The sequence below is a fragment of the Mustelus asterias genome, chromosome 14, assembly GCF_964213995.1.
Source record: "Mustelus asterias chromosome 14, sMusAst1.hap1.1, whole genome shotgun sequence".
Classification (NCBI taxonomy): Eukaryota; Metazoa; Chordata; class Chondrichthyes; order Carcharhiniformes; family Triakidae; genus Mustelus; species Mustelus asterias.
In genome coordinates this window covers 9,078,030-9,105,211 of record NC_135814.1, presented here as the reverse complement: position 1 = coordinate 9,105,211, position 27,182 = coordinate 9,078,030, and the positions used below count along the sequence as shown (strand labels likewise).

General features: G+C 44.1%; 1 protein-coding gene across 1 annotated transcript in view; it reads right to left on the bottom strand.

The window, feature by feature from the left end:
* Window positions 1–22,552: 22,552 nt before the first annotated feature.
* Window positions 22,553–27,182, bottom strand: part of adcy5 (adenylate cyclase 5) — a 340,470-nt gene continuing 335,840 nt past the window's right edge. The window contains exon 21 of the mRNA XM_078227862.1: window positions 22,553–24,878. Within this exon, the coding sequence (XP_078083988.1) occupies window positions 24,750–24,878 (129 nt within the window). The 3' untranslated portion in view covers window positions 22,553–24,749. The remainder of the gene's footprint in view (window positions 24,879–27,182) is intronic.

Genomic DNA, 27,182 nt, shown 5'->3' with positions numbered 1-27,182 from the left:
TGCTGCAATTAAACACTTCATTTATAATTAATTAGTTTGTAATTTATTACACTGGAATTAAATGCTGCATTTACATTCAGTTTATTCTACCATCATTAATATTGTGCCATGTAGACCCAACCTATGATGCTACTATTAACTTTAGTATTTATACTGAATTCATCACACTACTATTAATTTCTGCAGCTGATCCCGATATGGCAGAGGGACCCACACATGCCAAAAAGGGAGAAGTCTGATATGACATAAGATAGGCAGGGAATTTTGGTCTGTCCTGTCAAAGTTTCCTACCCAAACAAAGAAGCAATTGGCAATTTCTACTTTACCATAACCCAGGAATTTCTGGGCTTGCACCATTACACCACCGTTAATCTCATGCATGCATACTGAATATATTCCACTTACACCATTCAACTCTGCAGGTATAGCCATTTTATTACACCATCAGTAATTTCATGCCCGATCACTCAATTTACTACAATGCAATTAACCCCAACATTTATACTCAATTTATCACCATTGGTGTTAAACTCTGAATGTGTATCCATTATTACAATAGCATTAAACTTGTGCACATATATCCAATTATCTTACTGTCATTAAACTCTGCATGTATTTGCAATTAATCACACCAATTAACCATCATAGAACCATAGAACCATAGAACATTACAGCACAGAAACAGGCCTTTTGGCCCTTCTTGGCTGTGCCAAACCATTTTTCTGCCTAGTCCCGCTGACCTGCACCTGGACCATATCCCTCCACACCCCTCTCATCCATGAACCTGTCCAAGTTTTTCTTAAATGTTAAAAGTGAGCCCGCATTCACCACTTGATCTGGCAGCTCATTCCACACTCCCACCACTCTCTGCGTGAAGAAGCCCCCCCTAATATTCCCTTTAAACTTTTCCCCCTTAACCCATGTCCTCTAGTTTTTTTCTCCCCTAGCCTCAGTGGAAAAAGCCTGCTTGCATTCACTCTATCTATACCCATCATAATTTTATACACCTCTATCAAATGTCCCCTCATTCTTCTACGCTCCAGGGAATAAAGTCCTAACCTATTCAACCTTTCTCTGTAACTCAGTTTCTCAAGTCCCGGCAACATCCTTGTAAACCTTCTCTGCACTCTTTCAACCTTATTAATATCCTTCCTATAATTAGGTGACCAAAACTGCACACAATACTCTAAATTCGGCCTCACCAATGTCTTATACAACTTCACCATAACATTCCAACTCTTATACTCAATATTTTGATTTATAAAGGCCAATGTACCAAAAGCACTCTTTACAACCCTATCTACCTGTGACGCCACTTTTAGGGAATTATGTATCTGTATTCCCAGATCCCTCTGTTCTACTGCACTCTTCAGTGTCCTACCATTTACCTTGTATGTTCTACCTTGGTTTGTCCTTCCAAAGTGCAATACCTCACACTTGTCTGCATTAAACTCAATCTGCCATTTTCAGCCCATTTTTCTAGCTGGTCCAAATCCCTCTGCAAGCTTTGAAAACCTTCCTCACTGTCCACTACACCTCCAATCTTTGTATCATCAGCAAATTTGCTGATCCAATTTACCACATTATCATCCAGATCATTGATATAGATGACAAACAACAATGGACCCAGCACTGATCCCTGTGGCACACCACTAGTCACAGGCCTCCACTCAGAGAAACCTACCACTCTCTGGCTTCTTCCATTGAGCCAATGTCTAATCCAATTTACTACCACTCCATGTATACCTAGCGACTGAACCTTCCTAACTAACCTCCCATGCGGGACCTTGTCATAGGCCTTACTGAAGTCCATGTAGACAACATCCACTGCCTTCCCTTCATCCACTTTCCTGGTAACCTCCTCGAAAAACTCTAATAGATTGGTTAAACATGACCTACCACGCACAAAGCCATGTTGACTCTCCCTAATAAGTCCCTGCCTATCCAAATATTTGTAGATCCTATCTCTTAATACTCCTTCCAATAATTTACCTACTACTGACGTCAAACTTACCGGCCTATAATTTCCCGCATTACTTTTTGAGCCTTTTTTAAACAACGGAGCAACATGAGCTGTCCTCCAATCATCCGGCACCTCACCCGTGGATACCGACATTTTAAATACATCTGCCAGGGCCCTTGCAATTTCAACACTAGCCTCCTTCAAGGTCCGAGGGAATACCCTGTCCGGTCCTGGGGATTTATCTACTCTGATTTGGCTCAAGACAGCAAGCACCTCCTCCCTTTTAATCTGTATAGGTTCCATGACCTCCCTACTTGTTTGCCTTATTTCCATAGACTCTATGCCAGTTTCCTTAGTAAATACGGATGCAAAAAACCCATTTAATATCTCCCCCATTTCTTTTGGTTCCATACATAGCCGACCACTCTGATCTTCAAGAGGACCAATTTTATCCCTTACTATCCTTTTGCTCTTAATATACCTGTAGAATCTCTTAGGATTATCCTTCGCCTTGTCTGCCAAAGCAATCTCATGTCTTCTTTTAGCCCTCCTGATTTCTTTCTTAAGTAATTTCTTGCACTTTTTATATTCCTCAAGCATCTTATTTGCTCCCTGTTGCCTATACATGTCATACATCTCTCTCTTATCAGAGTTCCAATATCCCTCGAGAACGAAGGTTCCTTATTCACTTTGCCTTTAATCCTGACAGGAACATACAAACTCTGCACTCTCAAAATTTCTCCTTTGAAGGCCTCCCACTTACCAATCACATCCTTGCCAGAGAACAGCCTGTCCCAACCCACGCTTTTTAGATCCTTTCTCATTTCTTCAAATTTGGCCTTTTTCCAGTTTAGAACCTCAACCCGAGGACCAGATCTTAGAAATCTTAGAATCCCTACAGCACAGAAAGAGGCCATTTGGCCCATCGAGTCTGCACCGACCACAATCCCACCCAGGCCCAACCCCCATATCCCTACATATTTACCAACTAATCCCTCTAACCTACGCATCCCAGGACACTAAGGGCAATTTTAGCATGGCCAATCAACCTAACCTGCACATCTTTGGACTGTGGGAGGAAACTGGAGCACCCGGAGGAAACCCACCCAGACACGAGATCTATCTTTATCCATGATCAAGTTGAAACTAATGGCGTTATGATCACTGGAACCAAAGTGTTCCCCTACACACACTTCCGTCACTTGTCCTAACTCATATTTATCCTGAATTTATTACGTTGTCCTTAAATTGTGCATGTATATGCAAATTATTGCTTTGGTGTTAATTTCATCATGTACATTTTTTCCCCAACTGCTTTCTCCTCTAGCTGGTGAAGGAACAGAATGAAACTTCAGAAGCAAAGTTGAATTACACATCGAGAGTTAAAATAGCAATTTCCAGCTTCTGCATTTCGTTCTGTCTATACTTGAAAAATTTGTTAATTTGTGTGATAACTTTAGATTTGTTTTAAACAATGCCGATATTGATCCCCTATAGACATAAGGGAATAAAAATGTGCCATGTGTTGTGGAAGAATTACTTCTATATAACTTCATTGTTCAGTCTACATTATTTTCAGTTAGACTATTAAAATAATACCCTTTTTAACAAATCAACAGTGTTCACTGCATTTTAGTTTAAGGTATTGTTTCCAAATCAAATACTTAAAAATCACAAGGGGGATATTTGCAAATTTAAAAAGAAAATAGTAATCAGCAACTGAATTGACCCTTAAAAAGATGAGGGTAAAAATAGGAGAGTTCTGATGGAACATTTACAAAATTTATTATGCAAAGAAACACAACCAAAAGCAAACTGGAAAGTGGCTAATATTTTAATATGTTATGGCGTGAATTATGGAAGAAATTACTGTGTAGGTCCATGAGGTCAGCATCCGTAATGAAATAAATGTGAGTCCGTTACAAAGAAAGTGACTCAAGCAACCTGGCAAGAGAGCAGGCAATATATCTCAGCCAAAGTTGGTTCATGAAAGGCAGATCATGCCAAATAGTCTTAGTGGAATTCTCTGAGGGAATGTGGCTGACCTGCTGTATCTTTCCTTTTTTTAAAAAAAAAATCTTACAAGAGACTTACGACTAAAGTGAAAGTTCCAAAGCTCAAGGAGGAAATCATAAAATTAAATGATAAATGGGCTGGGTATTTTGAAGCATACTGTAGTTAACAATTAAACAGTTCTAACTGATGGATCCCCTCGGGCACCCACCCTGAGACTCCTACCATTTGTCAGGTGCTTATTAACAGTTTCAGTGAGGTTCTTTTAGTGTGTGAATGATAGCAAGCGGTGTGGCAAAGCAGAATTTTATAAAGAGGGTGCTATTTTTCGAAGAGTAGCATCTTGGATTCCTGGGAATTTCACAGTAACTTAGAACATAGAACAGTACAGCACAGAACAGGCCCTTTGGCCCACGATGTTGTGCCGAGCTTTATCTGAAACCAAGATCAAGCTATCCCATTCCCTATCATCCTGGTGTGCTCCATGTGCCTATCCAATAACCGCTTAAATGTTCCTAAAGTGTCTGACTCCACTATCACTGCAGGCAGTCCATTCCACACCCAACCACTCTCTGCGTAAAGAACCTACCTCTGATATCCTTCCTGTATCTCCCACCACGAACCCTATAGTTATGCCCCCTTGTAATAGCTCCATCCACTCGAGGAAATAGTCTTTGAACGTTCACTCTATCCCCTTCATCATTTTATAAACCTCTATTAAGTCTCCCCTCAGCCTCCTCCGCTCCAGAGAGAACAGCCCTAGCTCCCGCAACCTTTCCTCATAAGACCTACCCTCCAAACCAGGCAGCATCCTGGTAAATCTCCTCTGCACTCTTTCCAGCGCTTCCACATCCTTCCTATAGTGAGGTGACCAGAACTGCACACAATACTCCAAATGTGGTCTCACCAAGGTCCTGTACAGTTGCAGCATAACCCCACAGCTCTTAAACTCCAACCCCCTGTTAATGAAAGCTAACACACTATAGGCCTTCTTCACAGCTCTATCCACTTGAGTGGCAACCTTTAGAGATCTGTGGATATGAACCCCAAGATCTCTCTGTTCCTCCACAGTCTTCAGAACCCTACCTTTGACCCTGTAATCCACATTTAAATTAGTCCTACCAAAATGAATCACCTCACATTTATCAGGGTTAAACTCCATTTGCCATTTTTCAGCCCAGCTTTGCATCCTATCTATGTCTCTTTGCAGCCTACAACAGCCCTCCACTTCATCCACTACTCCACCAATCTTGGTGTCATCAGCAAATTTACTGATCCACCCTTCAGCCCCCTCCTCTAAGTCATTAATAAAAATCACAAAGAGCAGAGGACCAAGCACTGATCCCTGTGGCACTCCGCTAGCAACCTGCCTCCAATCCGAAAATTTTCCATCGACCACCACCCTCTGTCTTCAATCAGACAGCCAGTTACCTATCCAATCGGCCAACTTTCCCTCTATCCCACACCTCCTCACTTTCATCATAAGCCGACCATGGGGGACCTTCTCAAACGCCTTACTAAAATCCATGTATATGACATCAACTGCCCTACCTTCATCAACACAACTTCATTGCAGTGTTAATGTAAGCCTTACTTGGGACTAACAAATGCATGCAGTATTGAGACCTCTGTATTAATATTCTAAGCAGAAAATGAAATAACAAACAGAAGGCATTTTTTGTTAAGGTTTTAAAAGTTGTTACATTGTAGTTGCTGGCTGCCAATGTAAAAGGTCCATCTGGAGGCTGTGGAATATGGTCAAATGCAACCTATTGCACTTGGATGTTGCATCCAAATTTGATCAACCTATTTCAAAACTGAAGAGCCTCAGAAATGTTTAAAATCAATGTACAAACTATAGCTCTCAGGCATTGATTATGAAGGCAGATTTTATCCCATTGCCCCCACAGTGGAAACTGAGTGATCAGGCAGTCAGAATGGCCACCACCACCTTCCACAGATAGGTGAGAAGGACACTCAGCTACGAGGAGGCATTGGAGTCATTCTTTAGATTGAGCACAATTGTAATTTTAACCTGAGGTTGTGGTTTTCCTGCCAGGCCAAATCAGAAGAGGCCCAGAAAGGTAATTGTTTTTCGTTCTTTGTCAGACCACAAGGAGCAGGAACATTCCTCCAAACCTCACAAGAAAAGCATGGGCCTTCCTTTACCTGTGCTGCTCTCCACATCTCCCACTCCCCTCACAGCCTGTGCAGATGAGGCCTGGGAGTTTAAGTGCCTTTGGATTTCATGTTGTGGAGGATCCAGTGGCTTGCCATCTCCCTCTGTCTCTGTTCCAATGACTGCTGGACAGGAGTTAAGATAGGCCCTAATGAGTTCATAAAGGGCTTATAACATCACCAAGCCCCTTGCGATAGGAGATCTGCTAGGATGTTTAAATAATCCACTGTAAAGAGGGAAAGCTAAATAAATACATTGAGGGAGAAAGGACTAGAAATGTTAGGCTGATCGATTAGGTGAGGAAGGATAGACTTGGCTCATAGGAGTACAAACACTGGCATGAACCAATTGGGCCAAATGACCTGTCTCTGTCGTTTAAACTCTGCAACATTCCGTTGATTTTAAGTCAATGGTTCTACTTCTTTTTGGCTGCTCCACATTTTTGCATAAAGCATTAAGTTTATTAATGCTTACTGTTGCTAAGTTATAGTCTATTTCTGACAATATCAAATTAAATTTGGAGTGTTTAAGGTGTTTGATCACACGTGTAGGGTGTAAGTGCACTTTCATTAATTTGCATGTACAAAGCTAAACAGCTGCCCCAGAATATAAAATGTGGAATAAAATATTCAAATTCAGAATGCAATAGGACTACTGAAGTGTAACCAATTGCAAATTAAATAAGTATTGCCCTAGCAGAAGCTTTACGCACATTGTCAATTCAAATATGTTTAACTAACTAATAATGGTTCAAAGAATTTTAGATGCAGTGCCAAGTTTTAAACATCACAGTAATAAAAGTGAATTATAAAATAGTCAATTAAGTTGTTGCTGCATAGATGGCGTGGTGCCAAATCTTTGGGCCACTGATTGGTAAGTGTGCACAGTAAGAAGTCTAACAACACCAGGTTAAAGTCCAACAGGTTTATTTGGTAGCAAAAGCCACTAGCTTTCGGAACAGGCTGTTCCTTCATCAGGTGGGTGGGAGTTCTGATCACAAACAGGGCACAAAGGCACAAACTCAATTGACATGAATAATGATTGGAATGCGAGTCTTTACAGCTAATCAAGTCTTAAAGGTACAGACAATGTGAGTGGAGGGAGCATTAAGCACAGGTTAAAGAGATGTGTATTGTCTTCAGACAGGACAGCTAGTGAGATTTTGCACATCCAGGCAGGTTGTGGGGGTTACAGATAGTGTGACATGAACCCAAGATCCCGGTTGAGGCCGTCCTCGTGTGCGGAACCTGGCTATCAGTCTCTGCTCAGTGACTCTGCGCTGTCGTGTGTCGTGAAGGCCGCCTTGGAGAACGCTTACCCAGAGATCAGAGGCTGAATGCCTATGACCGCTGAAGTGCTCCCCAACAGGAAGAGAAGAGTCTTGCCTGGTGATTGTCGTGTAGTGTTCATTCATCCGTTGTCGTAGCGTCTGCATGGTTTCCCCAATGTACCATGCCTCGGGACATCCTTTCCTGCAGCGTAACAGGTAGACAACGTTGGCCAAGTTGCAAGAGTATGTACCGTGTACCTGGTGGATGGTGTTCTCGCGTGAGATGATGCCATCCGTGTCGATGATCCGGCACGTCTTGCAGAGGTTGCTGTGGTAGGATTGTGTGGTGCCGTGGTCACTGTTCTCCTGAAGGCTGGGTAGTTTGCTGCGGACAATGGTCTGTATACAGAGATTTGTATACATAGTCTGTGTGCATCCAGAGAGGACAAGTAGGAGATAGGGATCACTCTTGTACATTTCCCAGATGATGGTTACAGAACGGAATTGGCATGCATGACATGGGAATTTAAAAAGAAGAAATAGAGATTTGCATTTATATAGCACCTTTCACAGCCCCAGGGCATCCCAAAGTACACTACAGCCCATGAAGTACTTTAAAATGTAGTCACTGTTGTAATGTAGGAAAAATGACAGCCAATTTGTGCAAGGTTCCACAAATTGTGATAATGACTTGGTGATCTGTTTTAATCATGTTTGCGTGTGCAAGCCTGGTGCTGGGGATTCAGTGCTTCATTGCTCAAGTTGCTGCAATTGTTATGATCCCCATAGAGACCAGTAACCTTTTAAAATAAATGCATTTCCCAGTGACCGACACAACCAAAGGACAAAATAACTAAAGTTTTAAGACTTTTACTGTAAAAAAAAACTAAATGAATATAGACCAAACATTACTTAACAGGTAACTAACGCACCAAAGAAAGGGTACCTAAGCATTAAAGAACTAATATAATCAAAATATGTCTTGCAACCCTTTTTGCTGTGCACTGCACTTCTCGCAGATGTGTTACAAGGACAACTCCAAAGTTACTCCTTGTTCTCAATCACTGTGTGCTAGGTCAAAACTTCCAGTGTCTTTCCAAAGTCGTTCCATTCAGCCTGAATCTTTCAGACCCAACTTACACCCACAAGGCCCATTTCAGCGACTTCTTTTTCCTTAAATCTCCAAAGGTCCCATTTGTTCTATCCCTTTCCTTTCAAACAGAACACAAACCCCCACAAGAATCCTGGTTGTTAACACAAAAATAGTCCTTCTCTTCACAGCGGCAGTTATTTTGTCTCTCTCCCCACAGCAATATGTCTCGCCTCTCGTTTCTCACAAAGCGGCTTCCCAGGTGTGAAAATGGTCACTTGATTTTTCAGTAGGTTTCTATTTGAGTTTCTTCCCCATGGTAACCAGATCACATGAGCCTACATCTGGGTGAATGTGTTTTAGTATCTCCTCACCATCTCCCTTTCCAGAACATTCCACATAAGAACTAGGAGCAAGAGTAGGCCATTTGGCCTCACAAGCCTGCTCCGCCATTCAATGAGATCATGGCTGATCTTTTCGAGGGCTCAGCTCCACTTACCCTCCCGCTCACTATAAGTCTTAATTACTTTACTGGTCAAAAATCTATATTTGCCTTAAAAACGTGGTAGCCTCAACTGCTTCACTGGGCAGGGAATTCCACAGGTTCACAACCCTTTGGGTGAAGAAGTTCCTCCTCAACTCAGTCCTAAATCTGCTCCTTATTTTGAGGCCATGCTCCTTAGTTCTGGTTTCACCCGCCAGAGGAAACAACCTCCCAGGTTCTATCTTATCTATTCCCTTCATAATCCTACATGTTTCTATAAGATCCCCCCTAATTCTTGTAAATTTCAGTGAGCATAGTCCAATGAGTGTTCTGTTCTATTTCACCTTAAATTAGAGGAGACATTTTGAAATATAACTGTCTTGTAAAGCCCCAGGTTTGTCACGAATGGCAAAAGGTGGTTTGGTTTGGATATAGTAAGGAGTCTAACAACACCAGGTTAAAGTCCATCAGGTTTATTTGGTAGCAAACGCCACTAGCTTTCAGAGCGCTGCTTTAAATAAACCTGTTGGACTTTAACCTGGTGTTGTTAGACTCCTTACTGTGTTTACCCCAGTCCAACGCCGGCATCTCCACATCTTGGTTTGGATATAACAGAGCTTTTAATGGAGACAGACAGAGCAAGAATGATAGAGCAAGGAAGGAACTGTTGAAAGAGATTGTTTAGAATTATAGAATCTTAGCGTCTCACCCTCACTTCTGGCTAAAAAAATTGTGGATTCAAGTTCTGGCTCGGTCAGAACCGAGAAGGGTTCTGGAGAGGGTACAGAAAAGATTTACCAGGATGTTGCCCGGTATGGAGGGCATTAGCTATGAGGAGAGGTTGGAGAAACTTGGTTTGTTCTCACTGGAACGATGGAGGTTGAGGGGAGACCTGATAGATGTCTTCAAGATTATGAGAGGCATGGACAGAGTGGATAGTCAGAAGCTTTTTCCCAGGGTAGAAGAGTCAATTACTAGGAGGCATAGGTTTAAGGTGTGAGGGGCAAGGTTTAAAGGAGATGTACGAGGCAGATTTTTTACACAGAGAGTAGTGGGTGCCTGGAACTCGTTGCCAGGGGAGGTAGTGGAAGCAGATACGGTAGTGACTTTTAAGGGGCATCTTGACAAGTGCATGAATAGGATGGGAATAGAGGGATATGGACTCCGGAAGGGTAGGGAGTTTTAGTTAAGTCAGGAAGCATGGTCGGTGCAGGCTTGGAAGGCCGAAGGGCCTGTTCCTGTGCTGTAATTTTCTTTGTTCTTTGTTCTACTCGAGAGACTTGAGCACAAAATCCAGGAGCACACTCCAGTATTGATGGATTTCTGCACTGGGATGTTTAACCTAAGCCCCATCTGTTCTACCAGTCAGGCATAAAAGATCCCATGACAATTTTTAAAGGAGACACCCTTATACTACATCTATCCTTGGAGTACAGAATATGCTACTCAATCACCCTCCCCCCACCCGGCCCCTTCACTCTTATTCGAGGAACCAATCCAGTGAACATTAGTTGCATCCCTGTAAGACATGCCTTTCCTTGTCAGGCAGGGAGGAAGCAGACGTGTGAGGGAACCGTGGTTTACTAAGGAGGTTGAATCTCTTGTGAAGAGGAAGAAGGAGACTTATGTTAAGATGAGACGTGGAGGCTCAGTTAGGGCACTTGAGAGTTACAAGTTAGCCAGGAAGGACCTAAAGAAAGAGTTAAGAAGAGCCAGGAGGGGACATGAGAAGTCTTTGGCAGGTAGGATCAAGGAAAACCCTAAAGCTTTCTATAGGTATGTCAGGAGTAAAAGAATGACTAGGGTAAGATTAGGGCCAGTCAAGGACAGTAGTGGGAAGTTGTGCGTGGAGTCTGAAGAGATAGGAGAGGTACTAAATGAATATTGTTCGTCGGTATTCACACTGGAAAGGGACAGTGTTGTCGAGGGGAGTACTGAGATGCAGGCTGTTGGACTGGATGGGATTGATGTTCATAAGGAGGAGGTGTTAGCAATTCTGGAAAGGGTAAATATAGATAAGTCCCCTGGGCTGGATGGGATTTATCCTAGGATTCTCTGGGAGGCTCGAGAGGAGATTGCAGAGCCTTTGGTTTTGATCTTTGTGTCGTCATTGTCTACAGGAACAGTCATGATGTGGAGATGCCGGCGTTGGACTAGGGTGAACACAGTAAGAAGTCTCACAACACCAGGTTAAAGTCCAACAGGTTTATTTGGTAGCAAATAGCATAAGCTTTCGGAGCACTGCTCCTTCGTCAGATGGAGTGGAAATGTGCTCTCAAACAGGGCACAGACACAAAATCAAGTTGCAGAATACTGAATCAGTATGCAGAATCAGTATTCTGCAACTTGATTTTGTGTCTGTGCCCTGTTTGAGAGCACATTTCCACTCCATCTGACGAAGGAGCAGTGCTCCGAAAGCTTATGCTATTTGCTACCAAATAAACCTGTTGGACTTTAACCTGGTGTTGTGAGACTTCTTACAGGAACAGTGCCAGAAGACTGGAGGACAGCAAATGTTGTCCCCTTGTTCAAGAAGGGGAGTAGGGACAACCCTGGTAATTATAGACTGGTGAGCCTTACTTCTGTTGTGGGCAAAGTTTTGGAAAGGATTATAAGAGATAGGATTTATAATCACCTAGAAAGGAATAATTTGATTAGGGATAGTCAGCACGGTTTTGTGAAGGGTAGGTCATGCCTCACAAACCTTATTGAGTTCTTTGAGAAGGTGACCAAAGAGGTGGATGAGGGTAAAGTGGTTGATGTGGTGTATATGGATTTCAGCAAAGTGTTTGATAAGGTTCCCCATGGTAAGCTTTTGCAGAAAATACGGACACTTGGGATTGAGGGTGATTTAGTGGTTTGGATCAGGAATTGGCTAGCTGGAAGAAAACAGAGGGTGGTGGTTGATGGGAAATATTCATCCTGGAGTTCAGTTACTAGTGGTGTACCGCAAGGATCTGTTTTGGGGCCACTGCTGTTTGTCATTTTTATTAATGACCTGGATGAGGGCGTGGAAGGATGGATTAGTAAATTTGCGGATGACACTAAAGTCGGTGGAGTTGTAGACAGTGTGGAGGGAAGTGGCAGGGTACAGAGGGACATAGATAAGCTGCAGAGCTGGGCCGAGAGGTGGCAAATGGAGTTTAATGTGGAAAAGTGTGAGGTGATTCGCTTTGGAAGGAGTAACAGGAATGCAGAGCACTGGGCTAATGGTAAGATACTTGGTAGTGTGGATGAACAGAGGGATCTGGGTGTCCATGTGCATAGATCCCTGAAAGTTGGCACCCAGGTTGATAGGGTTGTTAAGAAGGCGTACGGTGTGTTAGCTTTTATTGGTGGAGGGATTGAGTTTCGGAGCCAGGAGGTCATGCTGCAACTGTACAAAACTCTGGTGCGGCCGCATTTGGAGTATTGCGTACAGTTCTGGTCGCCGTATTATAGGAAAGATGTGGAAGTGTTGGAAAGGGTGCAGAGGAGATTTACCAGGATGTTGCCAGGTATGGTGGGAAAATCGTATGAGGAAAGGCTGAGGGACTTGAGGTTGTTTTCGTTAGAGAGAAGAAGGTTAAGAGGTGACTTAATAGAGGCATACAAGATGATCAGAGGATTAGATAGGGTGGATAGTGAGAGCCTTTTTCCTCGGATGGTGATGGCTAGCACGAGGGGACATAGCTTTAAATTGAGGGGTGAGAGATATAGGACAGATGTTAGAGGTAGGTTCTTTACTCAGTAATAAGGGCGTGGAATGCCCTGCCTGCAGCAGTAGTGGGCTCATCAACATTAAGGGCATTCAAATGGTTATTGGATAAACATATGGATGATATTGGAATAGTGTAGATTAGAGGGGCTTTCGATTGGTTCCACTGGTCGGCGCAACATCGAGAGCTGAAGGGCCTGTACTGCGCTGTAATGTTCTATGTTGTTAGGGATGGAGACTGTCTCTGTTGTTGAGTCAATAAAAACAGCAAACGAAACGGCAGATTTATTTTGAACGGTAATTGTTAAAACTCTGATTGTTCTGAATGACTGGTGCAGAGCCTCACCACCCTCACAGGTGCACACTGGCTCCCTCTGCTGGACCAGTTGGTGCACCCACTGATCAATGCAATAACAATGTTAAGAGTATATCCAGACTTTTTCCATTTGGCGAATTTAAGAATGACCTTTATTTCAGCCAGACCCTTGGGACGGCATGATAGCACAGTGGTTAGCACTGCTGCCTCACAGCGTCAGGGATCTGGGTTTGATTCCCGGCTTGGGTGACTGTCTGCGAAGTCTGCATGTTCTCCCCATGTCTGCATGGGTTTCCTCCGGGTGCTCCGGATTCCTCCCACAGTCTGAAAGACGTGCTGGTTAGGTGCATTGGCCGTGCTAAATTCTCCCTCAGTGTAACCCGAACAGGAGCCGGAGTGTGGCAACTAGGGGATTTTCACAGTAACTTCATTGCAGTGTTAATGTAAGCCTACTTGTGACACTAATAAATAAACTTTTAAACTTTGCCTTTTCTGTTACAGGTAGGAGGAACAAAATGTTCCTGTTCAAATATTTCATTCACGGAAATAGATAGTTTAAAGTAAATATAAGAGAAACAGATAAAACCATTGTTATTAACAATGGATTTTTAAAAAATTAGTCCTTCCACTTCCATATAAATATTGTGAGATTCGTTTTACATCTAGATTTACTACAGTTTTAGCATTTGTGGATTTGAGACTCACTACAGAGTCTTGGCTATGAATTCCAGTTTGATACTCCAGTGTCCTGGGACCTGGGTTCGATTCCCAGCTTGGGTGACTGTCTGTGCGGAGTCTACGCATTCTCCCCGTGTCTGCGTGGGTTTCCTCGAGGTGCTCCGGTTTCCTCCCACAGTCCGAAAGACGTGCTGGTTAGGTGCATTGGCCATACTAAATTCTCCCTCAGTGTATCTGAACAGGCGCCGGAGTGTGGCATTCGGGGATTTTCACCATAACTTTGGGGCAGCACGGTGGCACAGTGTGGTGGGTGGCACAGTGGTTAGCACTGCTGCCTCACAGCACCAGAGACCAGTGTTCAATTCCCAGCTTGGGTCACTGTTTGTGTGGAGTTTGCACATCCTCCCTGTGTCTGCGTGGGTTTCCTCGAGGTGCTCCGGTTTCCTCCCACAGTCCGAAAGACGTGCTGGTTAGGTGCATTGGCCGTACTAAATTCTCCCTCAGTGTATCTGAACAGGCGCCGGAGTGTGGCATTCGGGGATTTTCACCATAACTTTGGGGCAGCACGGTGGCACAGTGTGGTGGGTGGCACAGTGGTTAGCACTGCTGCCTCACAGCACCAGAGACCAGTGTTCAATTCCCAGCTTGGGTCACTGTTTGTGTGGAGTTTGCACATCCTCCCTGTGTCTGCGTGGGTTTCCTCCGGGTGCTCTGGTTTCCTCCCACAGTCCAAAGATGTGCGGGTTAGGTGGATTGGTCATGCTAATTTGCCTCTTAACGTCAGGGGGACTAGCTAGGGTAAATGCATTGGGTTATAGGAATAGGGCCTGGGTGGGATTGTGGTCGGTGCGGACTGGATGGGCTGAATGGCTTCCTTCTGCACTGTAAGATTCTATGACGCTATGATTCATTGCTGTGTTAATGTAAGCCCACTTGTGATACTAATAAATAAACTTTTGAACTTTGCCTTTTCTGTTATAGGTAGGGGGAACAAAATGTTCCTGTTCAAATATTTCATTCACGGAAATAGTCTGAAGTAAATATATGTGAAACAGATCATACCATTGTTACTAACAATTAATTGTTTAAAAATTAGTTCTGGCTGGCCAGCATGTATTGCCCATCCCTAGTTGCCCTTGAGAAGGTGGTGGTGAGCTGCCACCTTGAATCGCTGCAGACCATGTTCTGTGGGTTGACCCACAATGCCATTAGGGAGGGAATTCCAGGATTTTGACCCAGCGACTGTGAAGGAACGGCGATATATTTCCAAGTCAGAACAGTGAGTGGCCTGGAGGGGAACTTGCAGGTGGTGGTGTTCCCATGTATCTGCTGCCCTTGTCCTTCTAGATGGAAGTGGTCGTGGGTTTGGAAGGTGCTGTCTAAGGATCTTTGGTGAATTGCTGCAGTGCATCTTGCAGATAGTACACACTGCTGCTACTGAGCGTCAGTGGTGGAGGGATTGAATGTTTGTAGATGTGGTGCCAATCAAGCGGGCAGCTTTGTCCTGGATGGTATCAAGCTTCTTAAGTGTTGTTGGAGCTGCACCCATCCAAGCAAGTGGGGAGTATTCCATCTCACTCCTGACTTGTGCCTTGGAGATGGTGGATAGGCTTTGGGGAGTCAGGAGGTGAGTTACTTGCTGCAATATTGCTAGCCTCTGACCTGCTTTTGAACCACTATGTTTATGTGGTGAGTCCAGTTGAGTTTCTGGTCAATTATAACCCCAAGGATGTTGCCAGTAGGGGATTTGGTGATGGTTGCACCATTGAATGTCAAAGGGTGGTGGTTAGAGTGTTTCTTATTGGCGATGGTCATTGCCTGGCATTCGATTTGCAAACATTACTTGCCTTTCACTTCCATATAAATATTGTGAGATCAGTTATACATCTAGATTTACTACAGTTTTAGCATTTGTGGATTTGAGGCTTGCTCCAAAGCCTGAACCGTGAATCCTAGGATGACACTCCAGTGCAGAGCTGAGGGAATGCTGCGCTGTTGGAGGTGCATTCTTTCGAATGAGATATTAAACCGGGGCCCTGTCTTCCCTCTCAGGGGGGAAGTAAAAGGCCCCTGTGGCAACTATTCTCAAGAAGAGCAAGGGAGTTAGTCCCAGGCCAATATGTATCCAGTAAGAAGTCTCACAACACCAGGTTAAAGTCCAACAGGTTTATTTGGTAGCAAAAGCCACTAGCTTTCGGAGCGCTGCTCCTTCGTCAGGTGAGTGGGAGTTCTGTTCACAAACAGGGCATATAAAGACACAAACTCAATTTACAAAATAATGGTTATTATTAAATAATTATTAAATAACCATTATTTAATTATTAAATAACCATTATTCTGTAAATTGACTCATTGGCTCAATAATAGAACATAGAACAGTACAGCACAGAACAGGCCCTTCAGCCCACGATGTTGTGCCGAGCTTTATCTGAAACCAAGATCAAGCTATCCCACTCCCTATCATCCTGGTGTGCTCCATGTGCCTATCCAATAACCGCTTAAATGTTCCTAAAGTGTCTGACTCCTCTATCACTGCAGGCAGTCCATTCCACACCCCAACCACTCTCTGCGTAAAGAACCTACCTCTGATATCCTTCCTATATCTCCCACCATGAACCCTATAGTTATGCCCCCTTGTAATAGCTCCATCCACCCGAGGAAATAGTCTTTGAACGTTCACTCTATCTATCCCCTTCATCATTTTATAAACCTCTATTAAGTCTCCCCTCAGCCTCCTCCGCTCCAGAGAGAACAGCCCTAGCTCCCTCAACCTTTCCTCATAAGACCTACCCTCCAAACCAGGCAGCATCCTGGTAAATCTCCTCTGCACTCTTTCCAGCGCTTCCACATCCTTCTTATAGTGAGGTGACCAGAACTGCACACAATATTCCAAATGTGGTCTCACCAAGGTCCTGTACAGTTGCAGCATAACCCCACGGCTCTTAAACTCAAACCCCCTGTTAATGAATGCCAACACACTATAGGCCTTCTTCACGGCTCTATACACTTGAGTGGCAACCTTCAGAGATCTATGGATATGAACCCCAAGATCTCTCTGTTCCTCCACAGTCTTCAGAACCCTACCTTTGACCCTATAATCCACATTTAAATTAGTCCTACCAAAATGAATCACCTCACATTTATCAGGGTTAAACTCCATTTGCCATTTTTCAGCCCAGCTTTGCATCCTATCTATGTCTCTTTGCAGCCTACAACAGCCCTCCACCTCATCCACTACTCCACCAATCTTGGTGTCATCAGCAAATTTACTGATCCACCCTTCAGCCCCCTCCTCTAAGTCATTAATAAAAATCACAAAGAGCAGAGGACCAAGCACTGATCCCTGTGGCACTCCGCTAGCAACCTGCCTCCAGTCCGAAAATTTTCCATCGACCACCACCCTCTGCCTTCGATCAGACAGCCAGTTACCTATCCAATCGGCCAACCTTCCCTCTATTCCACACCTCCTTACTTTCATCATAAGCCGACCATGGGGGACCTTATGAAATGCCTTACTAAAATCCATGTATATTGCATCAACTGCCCTACCTTCATCAACACACTTAGTTACCGCCTCAAAAAATTCAATCAAATTTGTGAGGCACGACTTGCCCTTCACGAATCCGTGCTGACTGTCCCGGATTAATCCGCATCTTTCTAAATGGTCGTAAATCCCATCCCCAAGGACCTTTTCCATCAATTTACCAACCACCGAAGTAAGACTAACCGGTCTATAATTACCAGGGTCATTTCTATTCCCTTTCTTAAACAGAGGAACAACATTCGCCACTCTCCAGTCCTCTGGCACCATCCCCGTGGACAGTGAGGACCCAAAGATCAAAGCCAAAGGCTCTGCAATCTCATCCCTTGCCTCCCAAAGAATCCTAGGATATATTTCATCAGGCTCAGGGGACTTATCGACCTTCAGTTTATTCAAAACTGCCAGTACATCCTCCCTCCGAACAACTATTTCCTCCAGCCTATTAGCCTGTAACACCTTCTCTTCCTCAAAAACATGGCCCCTCTCCTTGGTGAACACTGAAGAAAAGTATTCATTCATCACCTCGCGTATCTCTACTGACTCCATACACAAGCTCCCACTACTGTCCTTGACCGGCCCCAACCTCACCCTGGTCATTCTTTTATTCCTCACATAAGAGTAAAAAGCCTTGGGGTTTTCCTTGATCCGACCCACCAAGGACTTCTCAAGTCCCCTCCTAGCTCTCCTAAGCCCCTTTTTCAGCTCATTCCTTGCTAACTTGTAACCCTCAATCGAGCCATCTGAACCTTGTTTCCTCATCCCTACATAAGCTTCCCTCTTCCTTTTCACAAGACATTCCACCTCTTTCGTGAACCATGGTTCTCTCACTCGGCCATTTCCTCCCTGCCTGACAGGGACATACCTATCAAGGACACCCAGTATTTGTTCCTTGAAAAAGTTCCACTTTTCATTAGTGCCTTTCCCTGACAGTTTCTGTTCCCATCTTATGCCCCCTAATTCTTGCCTAATCGCACCATAATTACCTCTCCCCCAATTGTAAACCTTGCCCTGCCGTACGGCCCTATCCCTCTCCATTGCAATAACAAAAGACACCGAATTGTGGTCACTATCTCCAAAGTGCTCTCCCACAACCAAATCTAACACTTGGCCCGGTTCATTTCCCAGTACCAAATCCAATGTGGCCTCACCTCTTGTCGGCCTATCCACATATTGTGTCAGGAAACCCTCCTGCACACACTGCACAAAAACTGCCCCATCCGAACTATTTGACCTACAAAGGTTCCAATCAATATTTGGAAAGTTAAAGTCCCCCATGACACTACCCTGTGACCCCCACACATATCCATAATCTGCTTAGCAATTTCTTCCTCCACATCTCTATTACTATTTGGGGGCCTATAGTAAACTCCTAACAACGTGACCGCTCCTTTCCTATTTCTAACCTCAGCCCATATTACCTCAATGTGCAGATCCCTCTCGAAGTGCCTTTACGCAGCCGTGAAACTATCCTTGATTAACAATGCTACTCCTCCACCTCTTTTACCAGCTTCCCTACACTTACTGAAACATCTATACCCCGGAACGTCCAACAACCATTCCTGTCCTTGTTCTACCCACGTCTCCGTAATGGCCACAAGATCGTGGTCCCAAGTACCAATCCACGCCCCAAGTTCATCTACCTTGTTCCGGATGCTCCTTGCATTGAAGTAGACACACTTCAACCCACCTTCCTGTCTACCGGTACCCATCCTTGACCTTGATACCTTCCCCAATACCTCACCACCCTCAACACTGACTTCTGGACTACAACTCCTTTTCCCACTCCCCTGACAAATTAGTTTAAACCCCCCTGAAGAGCCGTATCAAATTTCCCTCCCAGGATATTGGTGCCCCTCTGGTTCAGGTGCACCCCGTCCTGTTTGTACGGATCCCAACTTCCCCAGAATGTGTTCTAATTATCCACGTATCCGAAACCCTCCCTCCTACACCATCCCTGCAACCACATGTTTAACTGCACTCTCTCCCTGTTCCTCAACTCGCTATCACGTGGCACCGGTAACGTACCAGAGATGACCACATGTTTTGTCTTGGCTCTCAGCTTCCAGCCCAGCTCCCGAAATTCCTGTTTTAAATCCCCGTCCCTTCTCTTACCTATGTCGTTGGTACCAATGTGTACCATGACTTGTGACTGTTTCCCCTCCCCCTTAAGAATCCGGAAGACACGGTCCGAGACGTCACGGACCCTGGCATCCCTGTAGGCAACATACCATCCTCGAGTCTCTTTTGCTGCCACAGAACCTCCTATCTATCCCTCTAACTAACTAATAATAAAATCAAAAATTCTGGGCACGCGTAGTATGTTACCTTTGGATGTGACTAGTCCAGCGCTCTACTGGACAGTCTCCCATTTTCCACATATCTAAGCTCAACCAAAGCTCTGCTGCTTCTAAATTGCACCGTCCTGTTCAACCATTACCCTTCTGCTTGCTGATCTACATCAGCTCCCGGTTGGGTAATGTCCCAACTTGGAAACTCTCAAGCTTGTTTTCAAACCCCGGCATGACCTGGCCCCCTCCCTACCTCTGAAACCTCCTCCAGCCCTACAACCCTCCGAGGTATTTGTGTTCCTCCGTTCCTGGCCTGATGTGCCTCCCTGATTTTAATCATTCCATGTCTTCCGGATTCTTAAGGGGGAGGGGAAACAGTCACAAGTCATGGTACACATTGGTACCAACGACATAGGTAAGAGAAGGGACGGGGATTTAAAACAGGAATTTCGGGAGCTGGGCTGGAAGCTGAGAGCCAAGACAAAACATGTGGTCATCTCTGGTACGTTACCGGTGCCACGTGATAGCGAGTTGAGGAACAGGGAGAGAGTGCAGTTAAATATGTGGTTGCAGGGATGGTGTAGGAGGGAGGGTTTCAGATACGTTTCAGTTTTGATAACTGTACCTTCAGCTACCTGAGCCCTAAGCTCGGGGAATCCCTCTCTATACTTCTCCATCTCTCTTTCTTCTTTTAAGACACTCCTTAAAATCCTTGGTCAATTTTTTCACCTTCTGCCCTACTCTATCACTGCATGACTCAGTATCAAATATTATTTGGTGATGTTCTTGTGCAGTGTCTCAGGCCATTTTATTACATTAAAGCTGCTAAGTGTGAGGTGATGCATTTCAGTAGGAATATGGAGAGACAATATAAAATAAGGGGTAACATCCTTAAAGGGTGTAGGAGCAGAGAGACCTGGGTGCATGTGTGAATAAGTCACTAAAGGTTGCAGGATAGGTTTGAAGTTTATTTATTAGTCACAAGTATGCTCACAAATATGGTGGGTGAGTGGAATCGGCTGCCGTCAGTGGTGGTGGAGGCAAACTCGATGGGGTCTTTTAAGAGATTTCTGGATGAGTACATGGGACTTAATAGGATTGAGGGTTATAGCTAAGCCTATATATAAGCCTAGGTAGGTAGGGACATGACCGGCGCAACTTGTGGGCCGAAGGGCCTGTTTGTGCTGTATTTTTTCTATGTTCTATGTGCTATTAACACTGCAATGAAGTTACTATGAAAATCCCCCAGTCGCCACACAACGGCGCCTGTTCGGGTACACTGAGGGACAATTTAGCTTGGCCAATGCACCCAACCAGTATGTCTTTCGGATTGTGGGTGGAAACCGGAGCACCCGGAGGAAACCCACGCAGACACAGGGAGAACGTGCAAACTCCACACAGACAGTGACCCAAGCCGGGAATCAAACCCGAGTCCCTGGCGCTGAGAGAGCAGTTATAAAAGCATTTAATATTCTGGGCTTTGTTAATGGGGGCATAGAGTACAGGAGCAAGGAGGTTATGCTGAATTGATACAAAACGCTAGTTAGACCTCAGCTGGAATATTGTGCAGTTTTTCTATAGAAAGGATGGGAACGTATTGGAGGGAGTACATAAGAGGAATATAGTCTAGGAAAATGGGAAGTTATGCACTTCGGTAGGAAGAATAAAGGAGCTACATATTGTTTAAATGGAGAAGGACTGCAGAAAATTCCAGTACAGGGGGATTTGGGGGACCTTGTGCAGAAATCACAAAATGCTAGCAGGCAAGTTCAGCAGGTAATTGGGAAGATAAATGGAATATTGGCCTTTATTTCAAAGGGAATGGAGTATGAAAATAGGCAAGTCTTGCTAAAACTATACAAGGCCACACCTGGAGTAGTGTGACCAGTTTTGGTCCCCTTATCTAATTAAAGATATACAGGAATTGGAGGCAGTCCAGAGGAGGTTCACTAGGTTGATCCCGGATATGGGGAGATTTTCTTATGAGGAGAGATTGAGTGGGTTGGGACTGTACTCATTGGAATTGAGAAGAATGAGACGTGACCTTATTGAGACATATAGAATTCTCAGAGGGCTCGACAGGATAGATGCTCTTGTGGGAGAGTGTTGGACCAGAGGGCATATTTCAGAGCAAGGGGGTCGCCCATTTAAGACAGAGATGAGGAGGAATTTTTGCTGTCGGAGGGTAGTGAATCTGTGGAATTCATTACCACAGAGGGCTGTAGAGGCTGGGTCATTAAGAATGGTCAAGGCTGAGATAGACAGATTTTTAATCAGTAAGGGAATCGAGGGGATAAGGCGGGAAAGTGGAATTGGGGATTATCACATTAGATCAGTCATGATCTCAGTGAATGGCAGAGTACACGTCTGTTCCTACATCTCGTGGTCTTATAGAAGATTTGATAGAGATGTTCAAAATCAGAAGAGGGCCAGAGTAGATAGGGAGAAACTGTTCCCGAGAATGAGAGAACACAGATTTAAAGTGATTTTCAAATGAAGTGAATGTGGTGAGAAAAAAACATTTTCAGAGAGCGAGTGTTTCGGGACTGCTTGAAATTGTGGTGGAGGCAGGTTCAATCAGGCATTCAAGAGGATATTAGATGATTACTTGAATAGAAACAATGTGCAGGTGTACGGGGGAAAGGCAGGGGAATTGCACTGAGTCATGATGCTCGTTTGGAGAGCTGGTGCAGACACGATGGGCCGAATGGCCTCCTTCTGTGTCGTAACAATTCTGTGATTCAGTGAAGTCACTCGCCATCTTGACTTGGAAATATATCGCCGTTTCTTCACTGTCTCTGGGTCAAAGTCTTGGAACGCCCTCCCTAACACTTGCAGCATTTCAAGAAGACAGCTCACTACCACCTTCTCAAGGAAAATTAGGAAGGGGCATTAAGTGCAAGTTACTGCTTTTGTTTGTTAATGTTTTGGGTTAAACTTTACATCAGAACAATGGTGACTTTTTTTTCTTTATTGATTCCTAATCCTAGAGTCAGGGTCACCAACAAAGGACACGCAAGACCTTCTCAAGTGAAGCAATATCTTGTTTAATACAGTTTGTAATAAATTATTGAACACATTTCAATTTCCATGGGAAATTACCATAATGTCTGCAAGATGTGGATTAAAAAAAGAGTGCATTTCCCTCTTGTAAATCACAAAATTTTATTTTACCAATTACGTTCCAGCAGTCAGAGACCCATAAGTGATCCTCTCCGTTCACGTAACATTGTGGATCTCTGCTCATGGGCTGCTCAAGCAGTGGGAAAGTGCCCGTTGATTCAGGTACTGTTTAAACATGAAAGGATGAATACCAGGAGGAGAGGAAGCAAGGATGGTGGCGGCGAGAGGTGGTGGGCTGTGTAAGGATGATGGAAGATCAGTTAAGTCCTCTGACCTGCATGCGATGAAGCCATATTGCAAATTGAGAGTAATGTGTGACTGGGAGAGAGAGTGTTTTAAGTAGAGAGAGTACTGTGCTTTGTGCTTGTAATGGCAACTAATACATCAGAATAATATGCACTGCTGTATGTAGCGTCTGCTATTATCATTAAAAATATAGAATTCTAGTACTCTGCTAAGTCCGCAGTTGTAATATTACAAACTAAAATAAGAAGTGGTAGATTTTTAAACTAATTTTGTGTCCCCCCTCCCCCCCCCATGTGGAAGGTGCAGTCAGAACACCCAAAGGTTCTCCCATTTTCACCTGATCATTTGGGCCTCCCAACAGTGCCCCAGTGGTCTGTTGAATCTACTTCAGAAGAGGAGGATGCTGTCAGGTTAATCACCAGTGATCAATCCCGGTCTCACCTTGGGCGTATCATAGCAGGAATGATACCTGGCCTGATTTTAACAAGTCATAAACATTCACACTGGAGGCCATGTATATCACGTCGGCACAGGTGGCAGTTCCCTGCACTCGCCCAACACGTCAACATACACCTGTGATCGGTGTCCATCTGAAATTTGTGCTGTGTCCAAGTTTCACGCTGTAGGGGCCTAAGTGTTGTGTATACAGGCTTGTATTTGTAAATGTTTGCATGTTTGTATGTCCATAAGTGTGTGACAATGTGTAAAGGTTTGTGTATGTGTATATATGTGTGTACATGTATGAATTTGTCTAATTTTGTCAGTATATGTGTTTATGTTAGCATATATGCATGTGTTGTATATGTGTCTATGTGTGTATATGGAAATATTTTTGTGTGTACATACATAATTATGTGTGTAAGTGTGTGTATGTAAGTGTCTGCATTTCTAAGTGATGCAAAAGATAAAACAGTCTGAGGTCACATACCAACTGACTCAAGAACAGCTTCTTCCCTGCTGCTGTCAGACTTTTGAATGGACCTACCTCACACTAAATTGATCTTTCTCTACACCCGAGTTATGACTGTAACACTACATTCTGCACTCTCCCCTTTCCTTCTCTATGAACAGTATGCTTTGTCTGTATAGCATGCAAGAAATAATACTTTTCACAGTATACTAATACATGTGACAATAATAAATCAAATCAAAATATGTAAGTGTGTGTCTATCGGTAAGTGTTTACAAGTGTGTGTGTGTGTGTGTGTATATGTATATGTTTGTGCATATGTAAATGTGTGCAGATGTAAGTGTTTCTGTGTAAGTGTTTACAAGTGTGTGCATAAGTACATGTTTGTGCATATGTAAATATGTGTGAAGATGTCAGTGTTTCTGTGTAAGTTTACGTGTCTGTATATACATGTATGTGTGTGTGTGTGTGGTTGTTCCTGGTACTCCAAGTCTCCACAACACATTATTATTTAATATACATTCTTTGATTGTGTGACATTAAAAGTGACAGGAGGGGAATGATTATCCGATTGGAATGTCGGCCAGAGCTTGCATGATCTTTGTGTCTTTCACAAGATGGAACAAGATGAGTGGATGGAGTTCGTCGGCTGATCAGCCACAATCTTACTGAATGGTGGAAAAGGCTTGAGGGGTTGAATGGCCTCCTCCTGTCCGTATGTTCCCATTTTCTTCTAGGTTGTCTTCTACTTTGGTGGAGGGGGCGGGTGGGGGGGTGGGGGATTCTCTTGGAAAGGTCTCTGTCCGGTGTTTGTCCTGTTGGGGTCGAGAACATCACTGGCTCTGGTTCCAACATTGTACATCCTCAGTTCGTTCCTCATAATCACATGGAGGGCACAGCAATTCCAACAGTTTTGACGACCATAGTTCTTTTCTCTGTGCCCCGACATCGCTAACTAATGTCTGGTCCCTCGTTCAGGAAATATGTACACATCTCTCCCTTGCCTTTGACCTTCACCAGTCCCCGGTACTCCAAGTGATAGTTTTCAGCTGACAGGACCTGGTACATATCTGTCGTCACCTGAGGAGACAGGGAACAACCAATTTAAAGGATGACAGAAATAAAGAACAAACTGGAAATCTGAAACTGTTGTAAACATGGGGCAGGACCCTGCAGTAACTGCAGAGAAAAAGGCACGCTGATCTTTCGGGTGTAATTTACATATGGCCTTTCAGAACCTCAGGTCATTCCAATTGAAGTCCAAAGATGTGGCTTACCTGGATAGTCACATGAGCAGCCTGGGAAGGGAGGGATACAAACGATTGGTCTAGTTGGACCAAGGAGCGGCACAGGCTTGGAGGGCCGAAGGGCCTGTTTCCTGTGCTGTTCTTTGTTCTTTGTTCTTTATGTGCACATTGGGTGGATTGGCCATACTAAATTGCCCCTTAGTGTCCCGGGATGTGTAGCTTAGATGGATTAGCTGTGGCAAATGTGTGGGGTTACAAGGATAGGGCAGGGAAGAGGGCCTAGGTGAGGTTCTCTGTCAGAGAGTCAGTGCAGACTTGATGGGATTCTATGAGTGAAGTACCTACAGCCAATGAAGTAATTCCTGAGGTGCAGTCACTATTATTCTGCAGGAAGGACTGCAACCAATTTGCACACAGCAAGCTCACGGGACAGATATTCTGTTTTCTGATGTTGGTGGAGGGATTGCTATTGATCAGGGTGCTCAGGAGAACATTTCTGCTTTTCTTCCAAACAGCGCCATGAATTACTTATGGCCACCCTAATTCAGAAGACAACACCTCTGACAGTGCAGTACTCTAGGTACTGCACTCTAGGAACTGCACTGGGGCCGCCAGCCAGGATTTCCATGCTCTGGAGTGGGATTTGAACCCATGACGTGAAAGTGTCACCGATTGAGCCACAGAGTTATAGAATCAGAGAGGTTTACAGCATGGAAACAGGCCCTTCATCCCAACTTGTCCATGCTGTCCAGTTTTTACCATTAAACTAATCCCAATTGCCTGCACTTGCCCCATATCCCTCTATATCAATCTTAGCCATGTAACTGTCTAAATGCTTTTTAAAAGACAAAATTGTACCGGCCTCTACTACTACCTCTGGAAGCTCATTCCAGACTCTCACCACCCTCTGTGTGAAAAAATTGCCCCTCTGGACCCTTTTGTATCTCTCCCCTCTCACCTTAAACCTATGCCCCCTAGTTTTAGACTCCCCTACAAAATTGCCCCCTCCCTTTGGGAAAAGATGTTGACTTCATCTATGCCTTTCATTATTTTATTGACCTCTATAAGATCACCCCTAAGTCTCCTATGCTTCAGGGAAAAAAGTCCCAGTCTATCCAGCCTCCTTATAATTCAAACCATCAAGTCCCTATAGCATCCTAGTAATCTTTTCTGCACTCTTTCTAGTTTAATAATATCCTTTCTATAACAGGGTGACCAGAATTGCACACAGTATTCCAAGTGTGGCCTTACCAATGTCTTGTACAACTTCAACAAGACATCCCAACTCCTGTATTCAATGTTCTGACCAATGAAACCAAGCATGCCAAATGCCTTCTTCACCACCCTGTCCACCTGTGACTCCTCTTTCAAAGAGCTATGAACCTGTACCCCTAGATCTCTTTGTTCTATAACTCTCCCCAATGCCCTACCATTAACTGAATAAGTCCTCCTCTAATTCAATTTACCAAAATGCATCACCTCGCATTTATTCATCATTAAACGCCATCTGCCGTTCGTCAGCCTACTGGCCTAATTGATCAAGGTCCCGTTGCAATCTTAGATAACCTTCTTCACTGTCCACTGCCACCAAGCTTGGTGTTCATGTGCAAACTTACTAACCATGCCTCCTAAATTCTCATCCAAATCTATAAATCACAAATAACAGTGGACCCAACACCAATCCCTGAGGCACATCGCTGGTCACAGGCCTCCAGTTTGAAAAACAACTCTCTACAACCACCCTCTGTCTTCCGTCATCAATGGACTTTAACCTGGTGTTTTTAAACTTCTTATTCCGTCATCAAGCCAACTTTGTATCCAATTGGCTACCTGGATCCTGTGATATTTAGTCTTATTCAACAACCTACCATGCGGTACCTTGTCAAAGGCCTTGCTAAAGTCCATGTAGACAACATTGACTGCACTGCCCTCATATTCCTGCTTGGTTACGCCTTCAAAAAACTCAATCAAATTTGTGAGACACGATTTTGCACTCACAAAGCCATGCTGACTGTCTCTAATCAGTCCTTGTGTCTCTAAATGCCTGTAGATCCTGTCTCTCAGAATACCTTCCAACAACTTACCCACTATAGACGTTAGGCTCACCGGCCTGTAGTTCCCAGGCTTTTCCTGCAGC